This window comes from Nesoenas mayeri, assembly GCF_963082525.1.
Source record: "Nesoenas mayeri genome assembly, chromosome: 3".
In the NCBI taxonomy this organism is placed as follows: Eukaryota; Metazoa; Chordata; class Aves; order Columbiformes; family Columbidae; genus Nesoenas; species Nesoenas mayeri.
The window spans coordinates 6,790,399-6,806,127 of record NC_137544.1 but is presented as its reverse complement, the minus strand read 5'-3'; the positions used below and the strand labels follow the sequence as shown (position 1 = coordinate 6,806,127).

General features: G+C 43.2%; 2 protein-coding genes across 2 annotated transcripts; one reads left to right on the top strand and one right to left on the bottom strand.

Annotated features, from left to right (window-relative positions):
• Positions 1 to 430: 430 nt before the first annotated feature.
• LOC308038391 (taste receptor type 2 member 9-like) lies at positions 431 to 1,378 on the top strand (the record flags this gene model as incomplete). The annotated part of the gene is made up of 1 exon (XM_080340896.1): positions 431 to 1,378. One exon carries the CDS (start codon positions 431 to 433, stop codon positions 1,376 to 1,378), a length of 948 nt encoding a protein of 315 aa, XP_080197022.1.
• Positions 1,379 to 6,897: 5,519 nt separating this feature from the next.
• On the bottom strand, positions 6,898 to 13,626 carry ANKRD66 (ankyrin repeat domain 66; the record flags this gene model as incomplete). The annotated part of the gene is made up of 3 exons (XM_080342889.1): positions 12,973 to 13,626; positions 11,381 to 11,609; positions 6,898 to 7,081 (listed from the first exon to the last, which is right to left on the bottom strand). Exons 1-3 carry the CDS (start codon positions 13,109 to 13,111, stop codon positions 6,898 to 6,900), a joined length of 552 nt encoding a protein of 183 aa, XP_080199015.1. The 5' UTR covers positions 13,112 to 13,626.
• Between the last annotated feature and the right edge of the window lie 2,103 nt (positions 13,627 to 15,729).

Here is a 15,729-nt window from a genome sequence, read left to right as displayed (position 1 = left end):
GGACAGTGGCTCCCCTGACTATCCTTTGCTGAGTGAACACCTCTGTGAGAGCACTGTAGGTGACAACAGGACAGAAGAACACGGATCATGAATCCTGACAGCGACCAAACATGGGACTGTCACTCAATCACAACATTGTTCACTGCAGAAAAACATCTACTTTGTTTATGTCACCCAACGGAGCTCTTCTGAATTGAGATTCAAATATTGAAGACTGACACTGATACCAGGTAAGGGAATATCCAGCACATTTACATCCCTGCACCTGCCCTGTTCTGAATAGGAGCAGCACCAAAATCCCCACCACCACCAGCTCTATAAAGCTCCTGTTCCCACATGTGACACCCAGGAAACAGCAGCTGCCAACCTGCGCCAAGCATTGGTGAAACAACCTGCTTTTCGGGCACAGCAGCTCTACCCATCTTGGAGGATGGCAGCTTGTTATTCTCAAAATAATGTCACTTCGTATGACAACATGGATATACTTGTCATCACACTTCAGGCATTCGCTGGCACGTGGATAAATGGTTTCATCATTTCTGTACTTTGTATGGCTTGGGTCAAGAAGAAAAGCCTGAACTCCAATGAGAAGATCTTGCTGTTTCTGGGATGCTGCAGGGTTTTGTATTTGTGCATCGCATGGGTGTCTTCCTTTCTTCAAGAAATTTATCCCTTGTGCTATCAGGTTCAACCCATACCCCGAATATTGACAGCTAGTCAAAGCTTTTTAAATTTTACCAACTTATGGGTTTCTGCCTGTCTTTATGTTTTTTATTGTATAAAAATTGCAAATTTCAGACACACCTTCTTCACGTACCTGAAGGCAAACATTGACAGGATGGTGCCATGGTTGCTGTTGGTTTCAGTGCTTTTATCCCTGGTCATCGGCATCCTTATCTACGAAGTTGCTCAGGAAGCACAGTTTGGCAACTTCGATTTCACCTCCCTAGGAAATTTATGGAAACTGAGTATCAGAGTGGATGAACACTTTTTCCCTGTATTTTTAGCTGCCAGCTTGGGATTTGCCATTTCATTCATGGCAGTAATTTTTTCTGCCTTTCTCCTCCTCTTTTCTCTCTGGAGACACAAACTCAGGATGCAGACAAACTCAATGAAGAACCACAGCATGGACGTCCATATCAAAGCCATTAAATATATTCTGTCCTTCTTGTTCATCTATACCATTAACTTTACATGTTTGGTCTTGACACTGGCTTATGCCACGAAGGAGGCAAATCCTCTGGTGTTTCTCCTTTCAGTAGTTCAGTATGCCTTTCCAGCTGTTCATTCCCTTATTCTGATTTTCAGCAATCCCAACCTGAAAAAGACACTGCTAAGGGCTCTGCCCTGTGTGAGGTGCAAGGTTTGCAAGAGATAGGAACTGTAATAAAAGCTGGAGCCCATAAAAAATATTGATATTTTATTATAAAAAATGAGTAGTTTCTTGTCTAATGCAACTCTCCAGCCAGTATAGACGACACAAATGTTCTAACTTCACCATCTAAATTAAGAAAACTTCATTAAAATTATTTGAATTTGAATTAAATTATTATTATTATTATTGTTGTTGTTGTTATTATTATTATTATTATTATTATTGCTTGATTTAGATAATTCTTTGAGTTAAATTATTGTCAATCACAAAGTTATTGTAGACCTCGTACATGGGCTGGCTGCAAAAGGGGAATAAGGATTCTGCAAACCTTCTAAAAATGCTTTGGTATTTGCTGACTGAAACTACTTAATTAAATGGCATGTTTATATCTATTTTATTTCACATTTATTTCTGCTCTGGATGTGTACTTTGTAATATTATGAGTTGTATCCACTCTCTTGTCTTGATTTATAACTTATGTGTGAATATGTTTATCACTATTGTTCACCAGAGGTGTTACTGGTTTATAAACAGCAATGCAGAAATGGGTGGAGGTGGAGAGCCCACCTCCCACACCAGCCTTACATGTTCTCTCTCTGCCTTAACTAGTGCAAAAATGTGATTTTCCCTGCTCTGTGCAACTGCTCTCCTGGTCTGCTTTTGCTTTTTAATAGATCTCCTTTTACCAATGGACTCTGGCTCAGTAAAAAGTGGAGAAATCTGTTTTTTGTGCAAAGTGTGGTGTGGAATAAAGTAATGCTTTCATCTCGCAGTGACCCATGGGCAGATCTATGGGGTGTTCATGCAGGGTGCTGGGCAGCTGGGGGTCCAGAGGGATCTGTGAGGCAAGGTCAATGCTGCTCCGTGCTGGGGAAACCCAGTTCCAGGTGTCTCCAGCGGATCCACTACAGGACACAGCTCAGCACATCAGTGATGCTGGTGTCTCCTCTGGGAAAATATATTTTAAAAAAGGCCAAAAACCCTGCCCAGCAGTGAGGAGTGAGGAAAATTGTGAGAAAAAGTCCTGCAACAAACAGGGTCAGAGAAGAAAGTGAAGGAGGTGCCAGAGCGGGGAGTCCTCACAGCCCATGGAGAGGACCACAGTGATGTAGGTTGCTCCCCTGACAGCTCATGGATGACCATGGTGGAGGAGATATCTGCACTGCAGCCATGGAGGACCACATGTTGGAGCTGGTAGACATGACCTGAAGGACTGAAGCCCACGCAGACCCCACACTGGAGCAGACAATGAACATAAGGAAGAAGGAGCAGCAGAGACAGTGCATTACAGACTGATCGTAAGATCCATTCCCCATTCCCTTGACCTGCTCGGGGGACGGATGTAGAGGAGTTGGAAGTGAAGGAGTGAAGATGAGCCTGGGAAGAAGTGGGGGTGGAGGTGTCTTGGTTTTGTCTTTGTTTATAACCATTCTACTATATTTTCAGTTGACAATAAAGTAAATTTGTTTTCCCCAAATCAAGTCTGTTTTGCCTGTGCTGATCATTGGCCAGTGATGTCCCTGTCTTTTTCTCAACCCATAAGCTTTTCCATCTTACTTTCTACCCCTGTCCGGTTGAGGAGCAAGAGCTGGGTGGGGATCTGGGCAGCTGGCCAAGGTCAACCCACCACAGCAGATTATCTAAACATGAGATAGTTTCAACATGAACAGAGTGGAACCTGCTGTTCATTTCTTTCACCAGCTGAGGCCCAGAGGGACATCTTGCCTCATGCCAACTGCCAAGTGTGCATTTTTGAAACATCTTGGCTGGTTTTGTTTCTGCTTTTGTTTTAAAACACTCACCCAGAAGGAGTAAATTTGCCAGGTGTGGAGCCCAAACCTCAGAGACCTCCTGAAGCTCTGCAGAATTCAGATATATCCCAAAAGCTCTCCAGGGAGTCATCTCAGGTGTAGCATCAGCCCTTCTGGACATTGATTCATTCTATAAGAAGATGTTGAGCTTTCTCTCTCTGCTGCATTTTTGAGAACAACCTTCAATGTATTTCTGGTAGCAGAAGGCTTCTCAGACTTTCTTTTGCCCTGATAAAGAAGACGTTGTCACCTTCTAGGACATCAGTGTGAAGGACTCACTGATTTCTATGTATTCTCTATTAGAAATCAACCCAGAGAAAGAGTTTCTGCTCAGAGAATGAGTGGCCCTGGGACAGTAATTTGAAAAGCTGAACTGAAGGTGAAAAAGCTTTGTTTGTAAGATTTTTAGTTGCCTTTTCTGTGGGCAAAAGAGCACACCCTTCCCTCTTCCTCTCCATCCCCACAAAAATAGAAAGGGGAAGAGGTTAACAAGAAAGTAAGAAAGTGTTTTCAAACCAGTAGCTTTCACTCTTCTGTATGTTCCTGCAGTAGTAAAGTAAAAATACTACATTCATATTTTTCTGCTAAAAATAAAGGGTTAGAGTGATCTGACCAAAATTAGATACTGAAAGCACATTGCCTTTAGCTGTTTGCCTTTAGCTGCAATTCAGACCAAACGACCTACTCTACCAAGTCTCAGTTCTACAGTACAAGACACCCTCCACCACCCACATTTCCCAAGGGATGCAGATCTTAAATATCTCATCTGGACACATATCCACAGCTGAAAGGCCTTTAAAGGACAGGGACTAGCACACCTCCCTTCTTTCTCTGCTGCTGCTGCTCAATGCAGTTGATCCATTAGCATGGTAGCCTCGATCACTTTCACATAAAGACCATGGAAAATCCATCCTACTCTCTACATCCCCTGCAACATCATCCCTCAAAAGCTCACATACCACAAGACTCAGCAAGCAAAACCAATATCTTGCACATGTATCTTGGGCTGCATCACAAGCAGCGTGTCCAGCAGGTGGTGGGAGGTGATCCTGCCCCTCTGCTCCGCTCTGGTGAGACCCCACCTGCAGTTCTGTGTCCAGCTCTGGAGCCCTCAGCACAGGACACACATGGACCTGTTGGAGAGGGGTCAGAGGAGCCCCAGAAATGATCCGAGGCTGGAACAGCTCTGCTGGGAGGACAGGCTGAGAGAGTTGGGGTGTTCAGCCTGGAGAAGAGAAGGCTCCAGGGAGAACTTATTGTGGTCTTTCAGTACTCAAAATGGGCTTATAAGAAAGATGGGGACAGACCCTTTTGCAGGCCCTGCTGCAACAGGACAAGGGGTGATGGTTTTAAAATAAAAGGGCAGATTTAGACTGGACATGAGAAAGCATTTTTTTACAATGAGGGTGGTAAAACACTGGCCCAGGTTGCCCAGAGAGGTGGTGGATGCCCCATCCCTGGAGACATCCCAGGCCAGGCTGGACAGGGCTCTGAGCAACCTGATCTTGTTGAAGATGTCCTTGCCCATGACAGTGGGGTTGGATTAGATGAGCTTTGAAGGTCCCTTCCAACACAAACTAGTCTATGATTCTATGGCTTGTCACAGATCCACACCAAAACCAAACCAGACAGACAACAAATTCAAAGCAAAATTTATTCTAACTAAAACAGGTCAGCAGAAAACCAAAACAGAAACAAGGTCTATTGAAATCACTCATTACTCCAACAATATTACAACTGCAGGTTCAAGATACTGGTTGGGAGCTAATTAGTTGTCTACTACATAGACAGCACACACAGGGCACAGGGAATTCCCAAAGCTTTGAAATGAGGATTCAAAGCGTGCACTAACTCACTCACAAAGGAGAACTCTCTAGCGTAACCCAGATGTTATAATCACTCACCAACAGGGTGAGAGTGCTCAAGGACAGTCCAGAAAATATAATTACTCACCAAAAAGGCAAGGGGATTTTACCTCAAGGAGTTTCCTTTGCCAGTATCTCAACCCAAGGGAAGAGTCCCTGACTACAGACCCACTGCTCTGACAAGACTAACTCAACATGGAGGTTCTGGAGGGTTCCCAGAGGTTTAGAATGGATACTAGGGAAAAATTCTTCACAGAAAGGGTTTTCAGGCATTGGGACAGGCTGCCTGGGGAAGTGATTGAGTCACCATCCCTGAAGGTGTTTAGAAAATGCATAGATGAGGTTCCTAGGGACATGGTTTAGTGTCAGTGTTAGGTTAATGGTTGGATTTGATGAACTTGAAGGTTTTTTCCAACCAAAATGATTCTATGATTCTGTGTCTCTGCTTGCACTGTCACTAATTCAACAGCCAGGCCAACTGTGAATGGAGTTGACATTTGATATGGCTTAAAAGTGCAAAATAGCAAAAGACAAAGCTGGACATTGACTTGTTTGTCCAAACATAGGCATCTCAAGTCCTCTGAGATGTCCTGGGATATCTGAGATATCTGCATGGGGTTGGGAGCTGCAGCACAGAATTTTCTGGAGACCTGCAGGTTCAGCCTGGGTACTTGAGAGCATCTCAAGTGGCATTAGGCACTTCTTTGTAGACAGTTTAATTCGTTCCTGGAAATCTAGAAGAAGGAGATGGATCAGGGAGTTGTTTGTTGTGATTATGATGCCTAACTGGGTGGGTGTGAAGGACACCTATAACCAAGGCACTGCAGAAGGACCAGGTTTGGGTAGTGGAGGGGAAGCAAAGGGGAAGGGAGGGAGACACAGCAGGGGAGGGGAAGCAGACACGTCAAAGATGTCAGAAGTCAATACAAATGGCTGCCTATTGTTGGCATGGAATGGAAAACCACTTTGGGTCAAATTCAATTTTTTTATGATTGAGAAGTGAAACAGTTAAAAATGTTTTTTCCATGGAGAGTGTTGATGAGCAGAGGGGTAGCTCAGGACAGGTTCCACAGCATTCCTATGAGCATAGACATAAAAATCGCTGGGGGCACCGCTAAAAATAAGTCAATGCTCTGTCTTGGCAGCCACAGGTGTCTGAAAGCAGTAATGACGGAGAATGTTTTCCCTTCTGCTGAGCCAGGAATGATAGACAGACTGTTAGTTGCATGTGTCCAGTAGAAGGTCAACATCAAGGTCTCCTTCAGCCAGAAGACGCAACTACATCCCACTCCCAAAGAAGAGAGGCAACACCAGAGACTACAAGCCCCTTTAGAGCCTCCTGGTTGACTCAGGACGAGAAGCAACCAAGCAAAAGCCACAGACATCACCAGAGTTAGCAGAACCACAGTCCCAGATGCTTTTATGAATCAATTAGGAGCAAAACCAATTCTTTCTCAGACAATATGGGTAATTGCTGTCCTTTCTGTAAATCTGTACATTTCAGTGACTTTAAATGTTACTATATTTAAACACCTTCAGCAGTTTTCTGGTATTTGAGATCCAATACATATACAGTGCTTTTCAAAAAGATAGACCCAATTTGAAATTACTATATCTTTGAAATTGGTCAATCTTTATGAAACACCATGTAGACAAACTGACAGACAGAAGCACTGCTACTAGTTCCCTATTAATGACAGTGTTTACAGTACAACACAAAAATGCATTCTTGTGGCCATCTGATTCTCCTGTTCATCCATATTTCACCCTGCGGATGCATCTGAGGTTTGTCAGTGTCTTTTCTATGAATTGTGAGTTGTCAGGGGCACCAAATAGGCAAGGGACACTACTGCTTCCCCTTATTTTGTTTATTTTTCTTTGGAGCGGAGAATGTGTAGTTTTCCCAAGAACACGGTGGGTTTCTCCTCTTAAACTCTTCTTTCTTGAGTTCCCAGTCTTCATCTCTCTGGTCTAAGGGGATTCCTTTCATTGTAGCTGTCCTGCGATAGTTCTGGCTCTCCACCTCTGCTCTGGGGAAGAAAGCAAGAGGGCACCTTCAGCTGCACAGTCACACCATCATTCTTGAGTGACCTGTCTACAGGATCAAGGGATCATTTATTCATATCATCAAACCACTATTGATGGCAATACATAAGAAAATACTGAGGCTCAACTCGAATCCAACAGCATTCATCCCTCCAAGTGACCAGGTACTCACTGAGAGTTGGGTTGAAGTGGGAAACCTTCAGTATCTCCAGTGAGATCAGCCTTTCACCACTGTGTGCTATTAAATAGACTTAAGAGCATTTAATGCAATTGTACATGGTATATTAACTCACTGCAACAGTAACATTTCCACTTTCATTCATTTTTTGTACTGCTTATTCATAAGTACTAGAAATTCCTAATGCCAAAACATCAGATCTGAAGATGGTTGGAACTTGGGAGGATTTTTACATTATTATTCTTTATAGACAACCTTTTAAAATCAGAAATTAACCAATTCAGCCCTGAAATTTTGCTAAATTTTGCATTCAAATCCAGAACTAAAGTTGACAATTCATCCTCACTTCTGTTTTTTAAATAATAGCTTGAATTAAACAATGTCATAGAAATAAGGCTGTGCTGCAGAGCTTCAAATTTTGCATGGGAAACCATTATGTAGAAAATACCACTTTCCCCAGCCCAATATCCCCATATGCAAATAATTCACAACTCTCCTCTGGTTGCTGGGGTTTTTAGATGGGATTTTCAAGTTGTCTCTATGATTTCAAATGTGTGAAATCTGTTGGATGTCAAACACTGAACCACTATTCATCCAGACCCTGGGATCTCCAAGTCAGCAGCGAGTTTGCTCTTGGCATGTGTAGGTTAACAAAGTCGTCATTTGTTTTGTGATATTAATATTCTTTCTATTAAACAAAATCAGACTGAGATCTTTAGTGAAGGACACTGTACAAGATGGTAACCTGAAAATAAACATAATTCACTATAATTTTCCTTAGAGCCTTGAAATGTCAATGGTTTTCATTACACTTCCCACTGTGAACAACCAAAGCAAATTAAAAACCACTTTCATCAAGACCAAAATGAATATACTCCTTTGAGCAGTAGTTGGTTTTTTTCATTATATTTTTTTAATCATCTCAGTTGTGGTTTTGTTAATCACAGCTCTAAAATATTTTTCCTATTAATTACTGTTAACTTTCTCTTTACAACCTTTACATGTGCCTGGTACAAACACAGTAATTATTTTGGAAAAAAAGTAACCTTAGACTGAAAAATAGATAGCTACTTTCTGCCTTTTGTAGGCACTGGGGTATTTCAAAAGGATGAGTACCTCTATCCTTCACTTCAAGTCATACAACATAGAATCATGGAATGGTTTGGGTTGGATGGGACCTTTCCCTCCTACTGTCTGATTTTGTAGGTACTTGGTATTTATGGAGCTCTGTCAAAACAACCATTGAATATTGCGAAAAGTCCTTTTTTCTGCAATACAGCAGCTTGGTCACATCAGAGCAATGCTGTCCTGGCTGAGAACACCGAGTAAAGCCAGCGGCTTCACACAGATGTGCTGCATAGTGTGGGCCTACTATATATATCTATGTACACACACATACATACACATGCACAAACATGTTTGAGAGAGATGGTTGATGCCCCATGTCTACTGGTGTTTAAAGAGGCATTTTGAAAATGTCCTTAGTAATGTGTTTTAACTTGTCGTCAGCCCTGAAGTGGTCAGGCAGTTGGACTAGATGATTGTTGCAGGTCCCTTCCAGCTGAACGATTCGATTTGATTTGATTTGATTTGATTTGATTTGATTCGATTCGATTCTATTCTATTCTATTCTATTCTATTCTATTCTATTCTATTCTATTCTATTCTATTCTACTCTATTCTATTCTACTCTACTCTACTCTACTCTACTCTACTCCTATTCTATTCTATTCTATTCTATTCTATTCTATTCTATTCTATTCTATTCTATTCTATTCTACTGCTACCAAGGGCAAGAAACCTTTCTGTACACTTTTAATATATAGCAGGAGCCTTTTGTGCAGTTTCAATGCTCGGCACTTTGCAGAGAGGCTGGTGGCAGGGATGGATCACAGGTCTCCGTGCCACTCACCAACATCTTCAGCGGCTCTCACAGCATCCAGGGAAAAGCCCATCTTGTGCAAAAAGAAAAAAAGAAATAGTAATAACTCTAATGCAAATTACGTTTTTGTTACTCAGAAGCAGCTGTGTTTTGAAGGCTGTTTCCCATCCTTTGCATGTCCATGCAAACCTCGGTGACTGGTATGGATATTCTGTAGCACAATATTCCTAATATTTACATGTTAATAATATTTACATGTTAATACATGTAATATTTCCATGTTGATGCAAACAGTTCTCATCACAGAGCAGTGGCTCAGCCTGGGTAGACAGGAGTATCTTCATGCAGATGGCAACACGTGGGGTCAGACACGCAGTGTGCAAGGAAAATGTGGGGGCTCAAAGAGGCTGAATTGGGATTTAGGAAGGATTAGGATGTTAATAGCCCTGTTTGGATATGCATGTCAGCCCTGCATTTGGCACAGACTGTTATTTTCAAAATTGCCTTTTCTCTCTTTTTTGCATGACAGGCAAATATCCAAAACTGACAGTGATGCTCGGTAACAAAATATCCCTCGTATTTGCATACCAACACCACAGACACCGTGAGCAGCGGGCAGACCTACTGCAGAGCATCAGTGTGCAGACACACGCTTCGCTTTCTGTCTGCAGCACAGGACAGTTCTGCCCAGCTCCCACCAGAGCCGTGGAGCACGGCCTGGCCATGGACATCACCTCTGGGACCTTCTGCACACCTGAAGGAGCAGAAGGTAATTGTGATCATGCCACAAACGCCAGTAATTCCTCCTAGCTGCCGCCAAGTTTGCTGACCTGAGGAAGTGAAACTGTTGCAGGAGGGTGAAGGTGTCCACTGTGGTTGTAAATTATAGTGGTTGGGTTAAAAAAAGGGTTCCTGAGCCCCGATGATTAACTCTTGGCTGCCAATAGGGAGTGTGATGGCTGTAAGGCAATCATACAGGCTTCAGGTGTCTTTGGAAAGATCTTGAGGTGCTGGAGTAAGTTCAGAGAAGGGCAATGAAGCTGGTGAGGGGTCTGGAGCACAAGTGTGATGAGTAGCAGCTGAGGGACCTGGGGCTGTTCAGCCTGGAGAACAGGAGGCTGAGGGGAGACCTTATCACTGTCTACAACTACCTGAAAGGAGGTTGTAGCATGGAGGGGATTGGTCTCTTCTCCCAAGTAGCAAGTGACAGGATGAGAGGAAATGGCCTCAAGTTGCACCAGGGGAGGTTTACATTGGATATTAGGAAATATTTCTTCAGGGAAAAGGTTGTCAGGCACTGGAAGAGGCTGCCCAGGGCAGTGGTGGAGTCACCATCCCTGGAAGGGTTTAAAAGACATGTAGATGAGTTTCTTAGGGACATGGTTTAGTGCTAGAGTTAGGTTACGGTTGGATTCGACAATCTCAGGGGTCTCTTCAACCAAAATGATTCTATGATTCTATAAAATGTCCAAGGCATGGGCATTCAAAACATCTTCCCAGTTATTAACTTCTCTCAGCCATTCTCCTGGCTGAGCCATGCAGCCACGAGGTGAGTCGGGTCAGCATGTGGCGCTGAAAGAGTCATTTTCTGCCTTAAATTAGTCATTGACCTCAGAAAACCTTCCATCAGCTACAAGTCGCCCTAGGCTGTTGCCTAGGTGGCACAAACAAGGATGTCAATCATCCTGTCAATCATTCTCCCAGACGCCTCCACAGGCATCACGTCAGCATCATCCCGGCAACTCCCCCATCCTTGCTGTCGCCTCACCGTCACGGCTCTGGTGCGCAGCCAAGTGCACGGCACATGCTACAGACGTGGCAGGACTTGATAAGCAGGATTTATTGGTGAGATTAGTGCAAAAATAACAGCACTGAATAGGTAAACAATTATTATAAATGATTAATCAAGGGGAACAGGCCTGTAGACCTCTCCCCTTCTAGGATAGACAATATTTAGCTTTTCTGATATAGAAACCGAGCAGGCCAAGAACTGAGAACTGTATAAAGAAATAGAAGAATGTGCCTTATTCTCAAATCACCGGCAAACCTGAGTATTTGCTTATTTATTAATACTTCTTGTGCCTGATGGCTTTAATAGGCTTTAGGTGAAAATATAAGTAGCACACTCATATTTGTTCTGGCCCTTGCTATAGCAAGTCAATTTAATTTGATGACGCTGGAGCCCCATCAGCCACCATGGTGGGACTGGCCATTGCCACTCACCTTTCCAAGAACCTGGAGCAGTCCTGGTGCCCGTAGATTTCCGCGATCCTCTTGGGAGTGTCGCCGAAGAGGTCGGCCGCGTCCATGGCGGCGTGCAGGGAATGAAGGGTGCGGAGCACCCCTAGTCTCCCCGATTCGGCAGCAAAGTGAGCCGGGGTCCAGCCCACATCGCTCCGCAGGCAATGCCGGGCACCGTGGTCCACCAGCAGCTTGACCAGCTCCGATTGCCCTTGATTGGGCAGGAAAACAGGTAGAAAAGATGCACCTGCATTAGACTTTATACCTTCTGGATGCAGAAGTTGGTCATCATTCCCTCAGTCATGTAATGATGGATTCTACCCATGACCTGCCTCTTTGATTTACCCAATAAATGATACTTGTTAGAAAACACTGATTCTTTTTTCCAAACTAGACTGCTTCCAGAAGCATTTTGCAACAGAACAAACAATATAATCAAAAAGCTTTCGACTAATTTCTGAACAGCACATCTCAATTAGTTATTGACAGATTGGCTGTCGACTCTTTCATTGTTTCATTTTGGTTTTTAGTTCAATGCAAAATAAAATTTAAACATTAAAAAACTGGAAAATCTGTAGGCAGCTTTACTAAAACAAAGGTTTGTTTGGTAGAAGACGGGGAAATTACTCATTTTCATTCACCTTCATATTCTTCTAACTTGTGGAATTGCTTAAAGAAGCAAAAATATTATTTCTTTCCCACTTCACACTGCCTTAACTGAGATAGATTGTTCCCAATGGCACCTAGGCCATGCCAGGCTCTCATCATCATTTTCTTAAATAGCTCAATTCCCTTTGCTGCTGCCCAAATGAGTAATAATCCATCAGGACAAAAGTAAAACGTGGTGTCAAGTGTAAACCAGCAAATTACACACCTGACTTCTGAGCAGAGAGAGATACCATGACATGAGAACCCAACATGTAACAAACACCCTAACATGGAGGAGTAAAGGCCCAGTTTCCCATTTTACACCGTGTACAACTATACATTATATGCTGTTGCATTCATCTCTTTTCTGGGTTGAAAAGAGACATTTTACTTTGACAGTTCTGATGGTGAGGGACCAAATGGGAGCTGCAAACAACTCTGGTCCTGTGCTGTTCAGGTGGGATAAAGGGAGTGCAATGTATAACACCCTGTAATTATTTTGTTCTATTTGGTTTGATAAATACCTGCTATAAATACAGTGGGTTTGACTTTCTGCTCATTCGTGCAGGTGTATGTGAGAGATAACTACTCTGAACTCTATGAAGCCACCTCTTAGAAAAGTAAAGTGAGGAACAAGCAGACATGCTGTATGTACATATCATGTACATTGTAAATTTTCACACATGATGGAAAAAAAAAAAAAGCAAGCTAAAAAATCACTTTGAATATAATCCCATAAACTATTTTGAAGGCAAAGTTCTCATTTAAATTGGTATTTTGCTCTTTTTCCTCATTAAGGACAAAAGGATTCGATATGAGCTGTGACTATCACCAGCACTAATTGCCGTCATAGCAAGACGTAATTACAATCAGCATCATTTTTTATGAAGCTAACGCAGAGGCGACAGTGCAGAGGGTGCCCTTACCTTTCGCAGCAGCCCAGTGCAGCGGGGTCCTGTCGTGCCAGTCGACATCCTTGTGATTTGGGTCGCAGCGCCCTGACCTCAGAATCTCCTCTACCAGGTCATAGTCCCCCACGGCCACGGCCTCGTGGAGCTCTGTCATGCCGCACACTTCACAACGGCACCTGCTAAAAGGGGGACGGTTGTTTAGTGAATGTGTGTTGGTGCATCAGTTCCTCTCAAGAGCAATTTTTACAGAACAAGCAGCATCTGGGTTAAAAATGAGAATGTGGGAAACTGCAATTTATCAAAAAAAATAAATAAAAAGAAATTTAAAAAAGGAATGATAGTAAGAAAATAAATAATTTATCCTCAAACCAGTGATCACAGCCTGATGGTGATGTTTAATTAGTCAAAAATCTGGAGCAAAGTGCAGCCCTTTATATAAAGGACAAAAGCACATCGCATTTCTCAAGGATGTTGCTAATGAACGGCCGGCTCAGGCCAAACATTTGCATCAGGTTTGTTGGTTCTCACTTGCCATGGAAATTGGCTCCTCCCCTGCCAGTGCTGCAGATCCATTAGTGGCAGCATTTTATTACAATGGAAGAAATGTCTGTGTAAGTATCTTCTGATTTTGTTTGGTGCAAATAATGTAGATAAGCCATGCTGCTAAAAAGTCTCACCTCCATAGCTGTGCTTTGGAATTTCTAGTCACATTCAACAGATCCCTATCAAGAAACACAAGCAGCTCCCCAGCGCCTGCAGAGCTGTGGATTTAAACAATTAAACCTGTTCTAGGGGATATTTCCTTGCTGCTTTGCTGGCAAGGAATTTAAACAGCTTGCAAGGATCACTACGGTGCCCTGAGAGTGGAAACACTGCAATATTTTCTCCAGTCTGGCCAAATCAATGGGGAGAAAAATTTTTATATTCCCATATCAACTAATTAACTCAAGAGAGTTAATTAGTCCAGACCCACTCTTCTTGGTGACAACCAGTGATAGGACAAGGGGTAATGGGTACAAACTGGAACACAAAAGGTTCCACTTAAATTTGAGAAGAAACTTCTTCTCAGTGAGGGTGACAGACACTGAACAGGCTGCCCAGGGGGGTTGTGGAGTCTCCTTCTCTGGAGACATTCAAAACCCGCCTGGACACCTTCCTGTGTAACCTCATCTGGGTGTTCCTGCTCCGGCAGGGGGATTGGACTGGACGAGCTTTCGAGGTCCCTTCCAGCCTCTGACATTCTGTGATTCTGTGATTCATGAACCAGAAGACTTTTAGGATTTGGTCCAGCTTTTGCATTGCATTTACTTCATGGAGTAATTTTCACAGATTGGAAAGAGCATGATTAGCACGTTCAGCGTGTTAGAAAGGACCAACACTGGAGCTTGCAGGAGCTGATGTGATGGAACATTTGCAATCCCAGGGGCTGCAGTACTTTAAAAGGGCTGATAAGAAAGATGGGGACAGGTTTTTTAGCAAGGCTTGTTGTGATAGGACAAGGGAGGTTCAGGCCGGACACGAGGAAGACATTTTTTACAATGAGGGTTGTAAAATCCCAGCCCAGGTTGCCCAGAGAGGTGGTGGATGAACCGTCCCTGGAGACATCCCAGGCCAGGCTGGATGGGGCTCTGAGCAACCTGATCTGGGTGAAGATGTCCCTGCTCATGGCAGGGGTTGGACTGGATGAGCTTTGAAGGTCCCTTCAACCCAAACTATTCTATGATTCTACATGCTGGGAGCCAGAGGTGGATGGGGCCATTTCCCTGCTCCACAGACATCCCATGCAGGCTGGAAGGACACACCACCATCTCCACCCTACTTTCTTGTAAGAAAAAGGTGAGATACAGAGGTCAGAGGGAATCACAGCCTGCTTCAGTAGGTCCGCTGACTTAGGTATTTGGAATCCGTAGACCAGATCCAGGAGCAAGACCCATATGTGACCTCTACTGAGTTTTACTCTGGAATATCTGGAAATATCAGAATATATCAGAATATATTGAAAAATATTACAATTTTTGGAGCTCCTCAGTGGGCCACAAAAGTATCATTAGCTTTGTCACGCCTCTGTTACTTTAACCACTCATGCACCACTTCGTCCTCCTCATTGACTCTCACTAACCTTGAAGAACCTGCTCCTTTAGATTAAACAGAGGTCTTCATAGTTGTCCTTCAAGGCCTTTTGTCAGCATTAAATTTATCCTGAAAATGCTACACCTTAATGCATCCAGTGAGTGACAGACAAAAATACAGGAAAATAAATCTTGGACCTTTCCACACAACATTTTTATTATTTTCCAAGGAAATGCCAACAAAATTCAAAGCTTAAAAATATCGCTTAAATTTCAAGCACCTTTGTGCTCTGCTAGCTTCACATCATACACATATCCATGCAAAGGAACAGGAAGAGAAGCCAGTGATCCTACCCCAGGAGCTCAGCAGCTCTCCAAGGAGACAGTCCATGGGTGCAGCTTCACAAGGAATTTAGGCCAAGCCAAATTTTACCTTCCCTCGCTTCCCTGCCAGCGCCTTTTGCAAGCCTTGACACTTACATGGTTGTTTCCTCACCTGGATCAACCTCTTAGAAAACTAATCTTTTATTATTGGTGCTGGTTTTAGGGTTAATTCCCTAAGTTCAGCATTATCAGGCTGTGCAAAGTGGTGGCTGCTTAAAGACCACTGCACCAGTAGGGACCTGCGCTTGATGCACCTTAAATCACCCCAAAAGTTGCACTGAAAAGTGGGATCAGCTTCCTTAGTGTGTTATTACAGAGT